The sequence below is a fragment of the Populus alba genome, chromosome 17 (assembly GCF_005239225.2).
Source record: "Populus alba chromosome 17, ASM523922v2, whole genome shotgun sequence".
NCBI classification, from domain to species: Eukaryota; Viridiplantae; Streptophyta; class Magnoliopsida; order Malpighiales; family Salicaceae; genus Populus; species Populus alba.
Window position 1 is genome coordinate 20,096,967 of NC_133300.1, and position 13,861 is coordinate 20,110,827.

The 13,861-nt window shown below is 32.3% G+C and overlaps 1 protein-coding gene across 1 annotated transcript; it reads right to left on the bottom strand.

Annotated features, from left to right (window-relative positions):
- Positions 1-7,924: 7,924 nt before the first annotated feature.
- On the bottom strand, positions 7,925-9,764 carry LOC118037225 (uncharacterized). The gene is made up of 4 exons (XM_035043138.2): positions 9,459-9,764; positions 8,781-8,848; positions 8,496-8,666; positions 7,925-8,147 (listed from the first exon to the last, which is right to left on the bottom strand). The coding sequence occupies exons 1-4, from the start codon at positions 9,544-9,546 to the stop codon at positions 7,971-7,973; spliced, it is 504 nt and encodes a 167-aa protein (XP_034899029.1). The 5' UTR covers positions 9,547-9,764; the 3' UTR covers positions 7,925-7,970.
- Between the last annotated feature and the right edge of the window lie 4,097 nt (positions 9,765-13,861).

Genomic DNA, 13,861 nt, shown 5'->3' on the forward strand with positions numbered 1-13,861 from the left:
TTTTTTTAAAAAAATAAAAAAATATTTTGATATATTTTCAAACAAAATACACTTTGAAAAATAACTATTACTATACCCCTAAATACTCCCTGAATAAACTCTCATTTAATGTTAAGGACAAAATGAAGGGATAATTAAGCATATCAATAACGTGCAAGGACATAATTAACTTTTTTGAAAACGAGATTCAATTAAAAGTTCTGTAAAAATATAAGGACTAACAGAGTTATAAGCATGAGAAAGAATAGTCATATAAAAACAAATTCAATAAAAACACGATGATCTCGCCTAAGTTGTTGAAAAGCTTATTTCTTTACATTTACCAAACTAATATAAAAGCAATATTAAAACTCCTCTTTAAAACCATATAAATTATAGTTGTAAAATCGAAATTATAGTTGTATGGAACTCACAAAAAAAACTAGAAAAAACAAGAAAATTTAGTTTTTATAGTTAAGTTTGATGTATAATTAAATTGTACCCAACTTCAATCACAACCATAACCACAACCATTTAAACAAACACCATAAAATAAGATTACATAATAAAGAGAATATCCAATAGGCTGAGCGCAGCCCATACAATAAAATACCACATTGTCTCACAAAGAAGGTCTCAATCACAATCATAACCAAACCACTAAAACAAACACAATAAATAAGGTTACATAATAAAGAGGATGTCCAATAGACTGAGCCCAGCCCATATGATAAAACACCACATTGTCTCAAGAAAGAAGGTGTCCATCTTGCAATTATTCATGCCTCTCAGTACAGGAGGCCTTAGGGAATCCAAACTCGAAAATATAAAATAAGGGTTTAGAAGTTCAAAATGTTTACCCCTGTTACACATGTCTTGCCGAGTTATGAAGAGGATCATCATGCATCGACTAACATATATTTAGTGTACGTTATGGTCCCAGGTAAAGGGATCGCTATGCATCGACACCTATGGGGTGATGATGATACCGATGAAATTGGTATGTAATGTGTAAATCCCAAGAAAAAATAAATAAATAAAAGTGAAGAAATTCATGCATATGGTTAAATAAAAAACAGGAATTAAGAAATTTTTGAATATGAATTTTCGAGTGAAATAATTCGAGATATTATAATGAACCCGGTACTATTAAGGGTTGGATTTAATTGAAGAGAAAAAAAAATACACTTAAAGGAAAAGGGGGGCCTAAATGCAAATAAGGGAAAATATAGAGTTTAAATACTCTATCCTCACCAAAACAAAATCTGTAGGAACCATAAAGAGAGAAGATAGGAAGTTTTATACCCATTCTTGAGAAATCAAGAGAGAAACACTAACATTTCAAGAACCCATCCAAGATTTAGAGCTTATAGATGGAATAAACACTTGAGAGCAAATGATTACCAAGAAATTGAACAAGAAGAAAAGAAAAGAGGGAGTTGAAAATCTTCAATTGGTTAAAGATCAAGATCTTAATTTGTACCGGGTAAGGTATTCTAAACATGATCTTAAAAAAAAATCATTTTTAAATTCGATAAAGAATTGATGCCTTAATATTGAATCACAGGTTAGGGTTCTTATACATAAATTGGGGAAAAAGTACTTATTGTTAAGATTAAGTTAATTTATGTGTGTGGTATGTAGTTTATGAAAGTATTGTGTGAAGGGGAGGGGGAGACAACTCTAGACAGACTTGTCTCCTGACTTTCAGTGAGATTTTGGATAGGAGGATGAAGGAATTAGGAGTGGATTCCTCATAGAAATTGTAGATTTGAATATTAGCTAACCAAGGAATTGGTCTTACTCAATTTGGAGATGTAGAACTCCAGTTATGGGTTACCAATCAAAACTGAGTCGTGACTAATCATGTAAGGCAGTAGGACTGATTAGTTGTTTAGCAATTTTGATTATCTTAGAGGCAGAACTGGGTTCTCCTTCCTGCAAAGAACTGGTAGCCTCGTGTCTTAGCTTTCTAACGAGTTCAATCTCACTTAAAATGGAGTTTTAGAACTTTAGATATAGTTAAAAATCTGATGAGTGTTTAGACAGTAACAGTAACAGTTAAAAATCAAAGTCAAACAGTAACAGTTGAAAATTGGACAGTAACAGTTCAAAGTCAGACAGTAACGATTCAAAGTCAGACAGTAATGGTTGGAAATTGGACAGTAACAGTTGGAAATTGGACAGTAACAGTAGACTTTCACGTGAATAATATAAATAAGAATATAAAAGAATTGAGTCATACGAACGCTTACACATTGAGATACTAACTCTGAAAATATACATGATATATGTATGTATGTTATTATGAGAAAATGAACATGCATAGAAAGTAACATATGAGTAATTGATGAATATGAATTCTCTATAATATCGGCTTGAAGGAATCATAACCAAAAAACTTCCTTGTGATTCAGGAGGAGCGACCAGGATTGGATCTTTTGTTAGGGGAGGTCACGAGACAAGCGAAGAAGATGCGTGATTTTCCTCCTATTTGCACTTATATAATTTAAAATTCATCTGGTTAATGCAATTACAATATATGTTGTGTTCAATGTAAATAAAATCTAGCATAAATACAAGATTAGCTTCGGCTAATGGCATCCGCGATAGGATTGCCGGGATATGAATTACAAGATTAACTTCGGCTAATGGCATCCGTGATAGGATTGCCGGGAGATGAATTACAAGATTAGCTTCGGCTAATGGCATCCATGATAGGATTGTCGGGACATGAACTACAAGATTTGCTTCCGCTAATGGCATCCGTAATAGGATCACTGGGAAACGGATTACAAGATTAGACCTTGCAAGGTCACCTAGTTCATACAAGTAAATAAGATTATTCAATTAAGAATATACAAATGAGTGTTAATTGGGTTTAAAAGATTTACAAGCAAAATATAAGTTCTCTATTAGAATTCTTATGGTTCGATAGAAAGTTAATACTTCATTCGTATTTATTACATGAGCATACATATATTCTTTATCAACATAATGGTATATTTATTTATATAACAGGTCCATCAAACATCCAGGAAGATCATTAGTTTAGGACTCTACTTTGTGAAGCTTATGTAAATATTTAACTTAAACAAAAAGGGAATTAACGCCTTTATGTAGTATACTTTTGTGTAAACCTTGATGTATTTATAAAAGTTCAGCTTAGCATTTAGTATTTTAGTTATCTTGTAACTAACCCTTTTGAAATATTTAGAAACACTTATTATGTTGTAAATACTTTCTTTCATATTAGTATTCCTTTTCTCTTAAATTTTATGATATGATGTTTGGACTATGTTCATATTGATCTTACTCGTAGGATATATATATTGTGTGGAATTATGAGGTTTGACATAAGGTTCGGAATTATGGGACCTTGTGATGATGGGTTGATTGAGTAAATTGATAGTAGTCGATAACTTGGAATGTCCTAAATGCAAAAGAAACTTTGCTGAATTTTTTTAAAAAAAAAATCACCCTCAAATAAAAAGGATATGTTGTGATCTTTTAACATTGATTGAGTCGTACAGTTGGATTGTTACATAATGTGTTAGGCATAAATAATCATGGTTAATCTTATGAAAACTTGAATAGAAGTTGATAATAGAAGATGAAACGGTTTTAGTAGTTGAATGAGAAAGAGTTCCAATGGAAACCAAAAGGGATAAGTGAATAACGTATAAATACATGTCTGTCTTTTTTAATTGTTGGATATTTGTGTTGCTATACTTATTGTGATATTCATGTTTTAATAATATGTATTTTGTTTCAGGACCATCGCATGCACGACAGGAGTAGATCCTAGCATAAGTTCACTTTTTGTAATATAATTATAGGGAGTTTATCCTTATATTTTGTAACATTACAACTTTTATAAAACATAATTTGTAAAATTGATGTTTAAACTTGAATAGATAATCTTAACTCTGAAATTCATATAAGTATGTTCATGTATGCATGTTTATCTTATTTATTCCTCTAAAAAAATATTTGTTGTTCAATGTGTGTTATAAATATTATGGTTGTGATGACGATGATGTTTGTGGGATTGAGACCCAAGACAATTAAGTCGTGATTGAGTTATGAGATGCGAAATATTAGAAGTGTAAACAGATTATATGTCGATGACTTAGGACCTCTCGGTATAGGAGAGACTCTACTGAAATCAGGGACCTAATTATTAAATGCCAGAAATTCAAGGGTCAAATTAAAAATAGTCATTTTAGATAAAAACGGTGTCGTTTTCAGCACATTGTTTATCATCTCCTCATCCTGAAGACCGATTCAACAGGGAAAAAAATAGCACCAAAATCAAACCACGTCTCCTGTCTCATGCCCACGATCTCGTTTTCCAATTCCATTAACAGTCCTGCAAGAACAGGACTGTTGACAGCTTCATTTACAGAAAAAATAGCACCAAACCCGGACCACGTCTGTTGCACACGATCTTGTTTTCTACATCGATTAACAGTCCTGCTCTGTTAAAGACTTCACTCTCTCTGGCCTTATAAAAAGGCTAGAGAGAGAGAGAGAGAGAGAGAGAAGACAGAGAAGAAGAGAAAAGCAGAGGAGTGATACAAAAACGATCCCTACTATCGTCCTTTCATCTCAAAACCAGAGGAGACAGAACGCAATCAAAAAGAGAAACAAAGGGGAGACAAAAAGGAGAAAAAGAAGAAGAACATAGAGACAGAGAAAATCGGTGACCACAACAAGTGAAGATAAGAAGAAACAGAAGCAGAGGGGAACATGCCTTCACTGTAGAATAAAAAATAAAATATTTTTTTAAATAAAAAAAACTTTAAAAATCAATCGTTATCACACTCTTAATTAAACACTCTCTAAATAGGCTCTCATGTAATGTTAAGGACACATAAAGGGATAATTAAGCAAATTAGGAGTGATCATTTTCGGTTCGGTTTTTATCAAAAAAAGTAATCAAACCGGTTTTTAAAAAAAAATCAAAACCGGTTCAAACCAACTAGTTTTGGTTTGGTTAATTTAGAACAAAAACCGATTTTTTTGGTTTGGATCGTTTTTCGGTTTGGCTCGGTTTTTTTCGGGTTTGGCTTGATTTTTCCAATATTGCACAATTTTTTCTGGTTTTTTTTGTTTGGGTTCGGTTTTTTCAGTTTCAGGCTTATAAAACCAAAACTGAACCAGTTAGTTTTTTAAAAATTCTAATCGGTTTAATCAATTTTTTTTCACGATTCAGTTTTTTTGGTTATTTTTTTTCCGGTTTCCTTGATTTAATGGATTTTTTGGTTTTTTTGTTCAGCAAATCATTGACATACAAGGACATAATTAACTTTGTCAAAAAGAGATTCAATTAAACATTATGTAAGAATATAGGGACTAACAAAGTCATAAGCATGAGAAAGAATAGTCATATAAGAACAAATGCAATAAAAACACGATGATCTCTCCTAAGTTGTGAAAAGCTCATTTCTTTACATATACCAAACTAATATAAAAGCAATATTAAAACTCCTCTTTAAAACCATATGATTTCATAGTTATAAAATCTGGGTAGACTTGAAACCCAATTGATCTGGCCTGAACAAGTTCAAGTTAAAGAAAAAAAAATTGATTGACTAAGTCAAAAATTTGAGTTGATTAGGGTCTAATCCAATAGAAACTTGGTCTTTAATTTGTTGATTTTTTTGAAAAACAAAATTGATCAAAACTCGAAATAAAAAATTGATCGAACCTTATATGGGACCCACTAGAAAAAATAAGAAAAAAAAACTAATTTTTATAATTAAATTTTGGGTATAATTAAATTATACCCGTCCTCAATTACAATCATAACCAAACCAATAAAACAAACACAATAAATAAGGTTACATAATAAAGAAGATGTCCAATAGACTGAGCCCAACCCATATGATAAATCACCACATTGTCTCAAGTAAGAAGGTGTCCATCTTGCAATTATTCATGCCTCCCAGTACAGTTTGAGGCCTTAGGGAATCCAAACTCGAAAATATGAAAAAAAAGGTTAAGTCATAACCAAGTTTGAAACCTACACAACACCATTTGAAAAAGAAAACTCCTATAACCATCTCTATGCAGAAATTTAAACCTGTTGATGATACCCAACTCTTTTGAACTTACTACTGCACCCTCCCAAGTGATTTTATATAATAGAATGTACTTAAATAAAGAAATGAGAGCTTTTAGTGCTGCATTACCATCTTATTCAGGGCTTGAACACAAGACCTAACATATGTGAAGGAATATAAATGAAATGGGAAATGATTCATTCCATGAAAACACTCGAAGTCGCGAATCTTAAGAGAGAGAAAAAAAAAACATATAAAGCACATTGGGAATTTAATCATTTTTTTTATCAGAAATTAAAAGTAGAAGAAAAAAAACCTACTAGATTCTCTTCTATACGCCATCCTTTATTGTTATTGACAAACCATAATTTATGATTACAAAAACTTTAATCCAACTATAGAAATATGATAATAGAATTGAAACTGCTGATGTTTTGATTAAAATAGTGTTTTGGAATGAATTTTAACCTTGTTTTTTGTTTAAAATTTTAATTTTTTTATTCAAAGTAATTTTTAATGTTTTAAAATCGTTTTGATGTGGTGATGTCAAAAATAATTTTTTAAAATAAAAAAAATATTTTGATATTTTTCAAACAAAATACACTTTGAAAAATAACTATTACTATACCCCTAAATACTCCCTGAATAAACTCTCATTTAATGTTAAGGACAAATGAAGGGATAATTAAGCATATCAATAACGTGCAAGGACATAATTAACTTTTTGAAAACGAGATTCAATTAAAAGTTCTGTAAAAATATAAGGGACTAACAGAGTTATAAGCATGAGAAAGAATAGTCATATAAAAACAAATTCAATAAAAACACGATGATCTCGCCTAAGTTGTTGAAAAGCTTATTTCTTTCCATTTACCAAACTAATATAAAAGCAATATTAAAACTCCTCTTTAAAACCATATAAATTATAGTTGTAAAATCGAAATTATAGTTGTATGGAACTCACAAAAAAAACTAGAAAAAACAAGAAAATTTAGTTTTTATAGTTAAGTTTGATGTATAATTAAATTGTACCCAACTTCAATCACAACCATAACCACAACCATTTAAACAAACACCATAAATAAGATTACATAATAAAGAGAATATCCAATAGGCTGAGCGCAGCCCATTACAATAAAATACCACATTGTCTCACAAAGAAGGTCTCAATCACAATCATAACCAAACCACTAAAACAAACACAATAAATAAGATTACATAATAAAGAGGATGTCCAATAGACTGAGCCCAGCCCATATGAAAAACACCACATTGTCTCAAGAAAGAAGGTGTCCATCTTGCAATTATTCATGCCTCTCAGGAGGCCTTAGGGAATCCAAACTCGAAAAATATAAAATAAGGGTTTTAGAAGTTCAAAAATGTTTACCCCTGTTACACATGTCTTGCCGAGTTAGGCCATTTGGGATGCGATCTAGTGGTCAGAGGTGACGAACTAGCTGGTGCCTGAGCAGTGGCAGGTGTCTCCATGGGGTTGTTTCTGTGAACATTTATTGTTCATAGAACAGTTAAATATTGATAGTTATGACAGATGAATAAGAAGAAAAGGAGAATACTAGGATTTTATTAAAAAAATATTGAAAATTTATCTTAATTTTAAAACTTTAACTACTGTGTAAGGCTTAAAAACTAATTTTTATATTGAGTCATAACCAAGTTTTGAAACCTACACAACACCATAGTAAAAAAGAAAACTATAATAAGCATCTCTATGCAGAAATTTAAACCTGTTATGAGACCCAGCTCTTTTGAACTTTCTACTGCATCCCTCAAATGATTTTTATATGATAGAATGTACTTAAATAAAGAAATGAGAGCTTTTAGTGCTGCATTACCATATCTCCGGCGTTCCCAAGCACATTTCCACTTCTGCGCCCCACGGGGCGCACACCTCATGTTCCTCTTTTAAGGCATTAAACTTTCTGTCGCGCTCCAGCAATTCCTGTGCATGTTCGCTTTCAAGGCATTAAACTTTCTGTCGCGCTCCAGCAATTCCTGTGCATGTTTCGCTTTCAAGCATTGAATCTCCTGTGCATGTTCCTCTTTTAAGGCACTCATCTTTTCCCCACCTGAGGCAATCAACTGCAGCCAAAAGTGTGTTGACGAAGTTAATGGATATTATATGAGACAAGATGTAATTAGCCTTCTTTTGAGGAGTGTGTACTAATCATCTACATCTGCTTTCAAAGAGATCATGTACGCAAGTTTTCGAGTTAAAGTTTATATTTGTAAGCATGAGAGTCATAAAATTTTCTCATCAATAAGTATACTGATATAATTTACTATGAAAAGGTTCCCAGATTTAAACCAAATTAATGGAATCGTAACAGCATTTCACGGTGCGGGCACAAGAGACATATATATATATATATATACTCGTCCTAAGTTTTGTGAAAGATCAGTTTATAGTGTATGAAGAGAGAATCCCACCTTCTGTAGTTCAAGTATAGAATCAGTGTGACTCTTTTGCCCGATCAGCACTTCGATATATTTTTCTCTAGTTTCCTTCAGGTCCATTGTCACCTGAGATGCTTGTCCTTCAAGTTGGAAATAGCCTTTCTCAAGATTTTTCATCCTTGCCTTGAATTTTTTCTTCTTTTCCTGCAAATTAGATAGGAAAAGAAATGAATATGAGTTATGTATGAGGGAAATAGAAATAAAGAAAATCACCACAATGGAGTGCTAGAGAGGGGTAATATTTGGCTGGCTACTTACTATCATTTTCGCAAGGCGATCTTTGTTGATATCCTGTGTGCTTTTCCTACGCTGAGGACCTGCAGAGCCTGCGTGTATGAACATGTACGCATGAGCTGCTTTGGGGGCAGGCATGCATGAATACTACTACAGTTGACTTTTTTCCTTCCTTTTCAATTGTATTCCTGATTAAATCACCAACTAAGGTTATCTGTATAAATTGTTTTCCTATAAAAATGGTCCACTAACCTTGTTTTTAGTATCTGTTTTATTAAAAAAAATCAAACGGGCTTCCTGATCCCTTTTTCATCCGGACTTGGATCGATGTGTTATCTAATTGAATCAAGTGGATTAGGCAATTAATCAAGGACTTTGTTAGCTAGGGTTTGAAGATCCAGTCAAAAGGCAACAAATGGGTTTCGCATGAAACGCAGGCATAATAAAAGAACTTAGCTTGAGCTGAAACAGTGAGAGAAATCAAAGATTATTCAACAGATCGGATGCTTAAGACATTTCCTTATCATATATCCATCCATCTAACTAGATCTAACCATGCATCTATGTATTTAGCCAAAAAAAACATGAGAACATATATCATTCAATTCCAAGAGATTTTAAATAGGTGGTCTCAAAATCATGAAAGATTAAATGGTTTCTAAAATGAAAACTACTAAATATAACCACAATTATTTGACTTACCGGCGACAATTGGATCTTGAACATCCTGAACCGAACTGGAATCCCCCCTCACCAAATTCCTTGTCATCTTCGAACCTCCTGAAGACATACAATTTCAGTGTTTTTTTTTCTTTTTTTGGAGAGGGAGGGAGAGGCTACAGCTGATAAATAATCCCTTTTGGGCAAGGCCATGAAACAGCTAATCAAGGGATCAATCGACATCTAAAGTAAATCGTTCAATATCGAAAGATTCAACAAATTAGTGCTTTATGAAGTAGCTGTACTCTTACCCAAGGTTGTCAAAAACCTTTTTTTGACACGACAGATTCAACAAATTAGTGCTTTATGAAGTAGCTGTACTCTTGCGCAAGGTTGTCAAAAACTTTTTAAACTAGACACGAAAGATTCAATTTTAAACTCGACTCTTTTAAACTTAAAATTATAAAATTAAAATTAAAAATTTTTAACTAAAAATCATAAAATCAAAAGTAAAATATTTTAACTAAAATCCTAAGTAAAATATTTTAAACAATACAAAATATCCAAACATATTAAAATACATAATTCAAATAAAAGTAAAATAAACAATACAAATATCCAAACATCTTAAAATACATAATTCAAATAAAATTATAAATAGTTTATACATAATCCAATGGAGGCCATGTTTTGCCCACTTGCAAAGCTAAATTGTATTCCAAATAACATTACCTATACAGCAATGATCGATGGATACTGCAAGTTGGGAGACATGGATGGTGCAGAATCTCTGTTGCGAGAAATGGAGAGGAAATAGGTTGTTCCAAATGTCATCACATATTCTTCTATAATAAATGGCTATACAAAGAAAGGAATGCTTGATGTAGCTGTTCGTATTATGAAAAAGATGATGGACCAAAATATCATGCCAAATGCTTATATATATGCAACATTAATAGATGGCCATTTTAAGGTTGGTAAACAAGATGCTGTTGTTGATCTCCATTTTAAGGCATTCCAAACATGTGCATCAATTACCCTAAAGTTTGCAGTTTTTGGATTTACATAATACCTGCAATCCTGAAAATTGGAATGCTTCGTTGGATCGTTGTCTATGTAGATTGCAGAATTACAGAATCTGCAACACCAAAGCAAGCAAGATCAAACAGAGCATAGGTGAACATTAAAAGAAATCTGGCTTTGCTTGTAATTAAAATCGCCAGTCAAAGTGCCAAGCTCCATTTCCTTCCCTTTGAATGGGATTTTCTTATCAAATCTTTTTTTCTTTTTAATGGATTCCAACGTCATTAGCTGCTTCTTTGAAGTGAAAAAATGACTAGGGGAAAAATGCAGAAATCTACCATTCACTTCAGCCCATTTGCACTTATGGTGATTATGATTTCCTCCGTTAGCTTTTGTCCTTTTTCCATCAGTAAAGTTGCCTATACAAGTCCTCAAACTGTTTAATTTGCTGTAATTGATTACCAATCCTTTAATGTCTGAAAATTGGTCTAATTATGTTATTTTAGCCTAGAAAATAGAATTGGCTGATGGTAAATAGCCTGACAGTGCAGGTACAAGTTAGCATAAATGCTTATCCAAAGCTCAGTAAACCATTGTTAGAATACCCAGAAGCAAACCACTAATTTTTAGAATACCCAGAAGTTAAACAGTGAATTTCACAGCATACCCATATCAATTTTTTTTTATTTCTAATCACCACTATTAGAAAGAAAAAAACAAAGCTTGGGATTGGGAATCAATTCTTACCTTCGTCTCGCCAAGAACGCTCCGGATCAGGGGGGATGATTTCTTGATTTGCTGGGGAAAGGGAAAAGAGGAAGGGAGTCAGGGAGACTGGGAGCAGGGAGAGTGTGAGACAGAGAGGGGATGATTTCTTGATTTCTTGAAGTCACTGGTAAGGTGAGGGTGGTCGCCTGGTCGGGTGGGAATTGGAAAAGAAAAGAGATTGTGAATTTGTGAGAAGGGATAAAGTCAAAATTTTTGCATTTCTAATTTTGCATTCGGTCGGTGACATTTTGGTCAAGAGCTCGTTTGGCTACGAGGTAAAGGTTGCGTTTCACAAACGTATTGTCTCAGTGTTTGGTTAAATAAAAAAAGTTATTTACTATGTATGGGTCTCTCAATTTATTGTATTCTACCCCGCAAGAAAATAAAAAGCAGCAAATTGCTGCTTTTTGCATGGTAGCTACTGTTCAGAGAACAGTGGAGCATGCCTCCACTGTTCGCTGAACATGGTTTTTTTTTTTTAACCAATTTAGTTAATTGATTTCACTCGTACAATTCATGTGAACAACAATTTTTTTTTTTTTTTTTTTTTAAATTAGTTTAAGGTGAATTAAATTTACTCGTAGTGTAATCTTAATTTTATTCTTGATAATATTTTATCTAATTTTGTAGTTCTTGTCGAATGAATTTTGTATGTAATGGAATTGTAAATAGTTTTTTGTTAAAGTAATTTTTTTAAGTGTGATTTTATTTCATGATTTAATAGCAATAGTTAAATCCATAAAATTTAAATTAAAAAACCATCAATATTAATATATATTTTTTTTAAAATTATTTATAACCTCAATTTCAAAAGTATTCTTAACCAAACACATTAAAACTACTTTTTCTTCAACCTCAATTTCAACCACAGTTTTAACCAAACATTCTATTTTTTCAAACCAACCTTAACTAAAAGTACTTTTTATAAAACAACTTTTTTCAAACCACAATCACAACAGCTACCGCAAAACCAAACACACTCTAAGTCGTGAAAACGTAACGTTTTTGCGAGTTTTTACGGTTTTATGCGATTTTAAACTGGTTTTATGTGATTTTAATGCTTTTCGATTTTTGTCTTTGTTTTTACACATTTTATGGGTTTTAACTTGTAAAATCTACCCCTATATAGTTTAATAATTCCTAATATTAATTATCCCTATACTTCTTATAATCCCCCCCCCCCGCGACTCGTACATGCTTCACTATATCTCACAAAAAAACACTTAAAGATCCAAATTAAAACAAGTTTGTCATTTCATGGTTAGAAGCTCCATGGAAAGCTTTTGAAAACTTGAAGGGTAATATTTGAAAATTATGAATTTAAGGATAAAAGTTGAATGTTGATTTTGTAAGGACAAAATTGAATTTTACCACTCGAAGAGGAAAACATTTAGAGAAGTGTGCTAAATATAACATGATGTATGCTTTGCACATGATAAATTATTTATTAGTAAATTTAAGTGTACGTTCTCGATCCATTAATTATAACATGCTTATGAACTAACATAGATATCGTTAAAATAACTTGGGAATTCAGAAGGAAAAAAAAAAAACTATTACATTATCAAAAACCTCAAAAATTAAAAACAATATATATTAAATAACTCAAGGCCATTTTGCCACCAAATTAACACAGCTGTCATCCACACTTTCTACCAATCTTAAAACAAATTATAAGTATAAATATAATATATATTTTTAATTGAAAACATAAACATGTCTACAATAGGACTTAAAAAGTCTCCTTCAAACACCTCTCTTCTTGTTCCTGTAATAAAAGGTCCTTTTCTTATATTATTTTATGTTCAATTAGAACACTATCTATAGCCACATGTTCCCTGGCCGCATCCGCATCAAATTAATTTTACAGCCGGTTGGCCAAGATTTTGGCTTAGAGGCCTAAATGGAAAACGGATGCTCGAACTAAAGCTGAGCTCACTGGCCATCTCTAAGATGGATGACTTAACTCATGGGACGTATAAAAAATGATAATATTTTTTTTTTTTATGTAATCAGTCTCGAACCATAAAATATATATTGATCAGTTAGGGTTTCTAGTGACTATAATACTAGGTGACGACTCTTTAAACAAGACATTTCCCTACCAAAGAACAAGATACTAGAAATCTGTTCTTTTCACATAAATTAATCTTAAGGTCGTTGCGATGTTGGGTGCGACAGAATGGCCACTCTACTAGGAAAGTTTAGGACTAAGCTTTGCTTTTTATCTTATTATTGCTATCTTGTTTGTTGTGCTCATTGGTTTGTTTATTTTATTTTTACTGTTTTAGCATGCATTCTTGTTTATATTGTCATGCATCACGTTAAAGAGCACACACCTTAAAATCTAGAATAGGTGGGGAAGTAACAGTACCCCAATGGCTTTAGCTTAGATAAGATTCGTAAAACCATCAAACTCTTGTTTGATTGTTTACTTGGAAGTGGTTGATATGCCAAACTGATATTACTCAGGGCTTCTATCTTCACACTACTTGTAAGCCTCATATCGACCTTTCAAGGACGATCACTAAGCATACGAGAGACCCTTTGAGACTAGATAGTAACCTACTCCTTGCACTTAACGACTAAAATCTACCTATTAAGTTGTTATCCCATGAAGGGTGAGCCCGCATTGAATCTGTATTTTCCTTGTT

Bases quoted from the DNA above. Each gene is read 5' to 3' on its own strand.
- LOC118037225 (XM_035043138.2), bottom strand. From the start codon at position 9,546: ATGTCTTCAGGAGGTTCGAAGATGACAAGGAATTTGGTGAGGGGGGAT. The intron at 8,849-9,458 runs GTAAGTCAAATA...TCATACACGCAG, and splicing joins TCAAGATCCAATTGTCGCCG to GCTCTGCAGGTCCTCAGCGT. The intron at 8,667-8,780 runs GTAAGTAGCCAG...TCTAATTTGCAG, and splicing joins ATCGCCTTGCGAAAATGATA to GAAAAGAAGAAAAAATTCAA.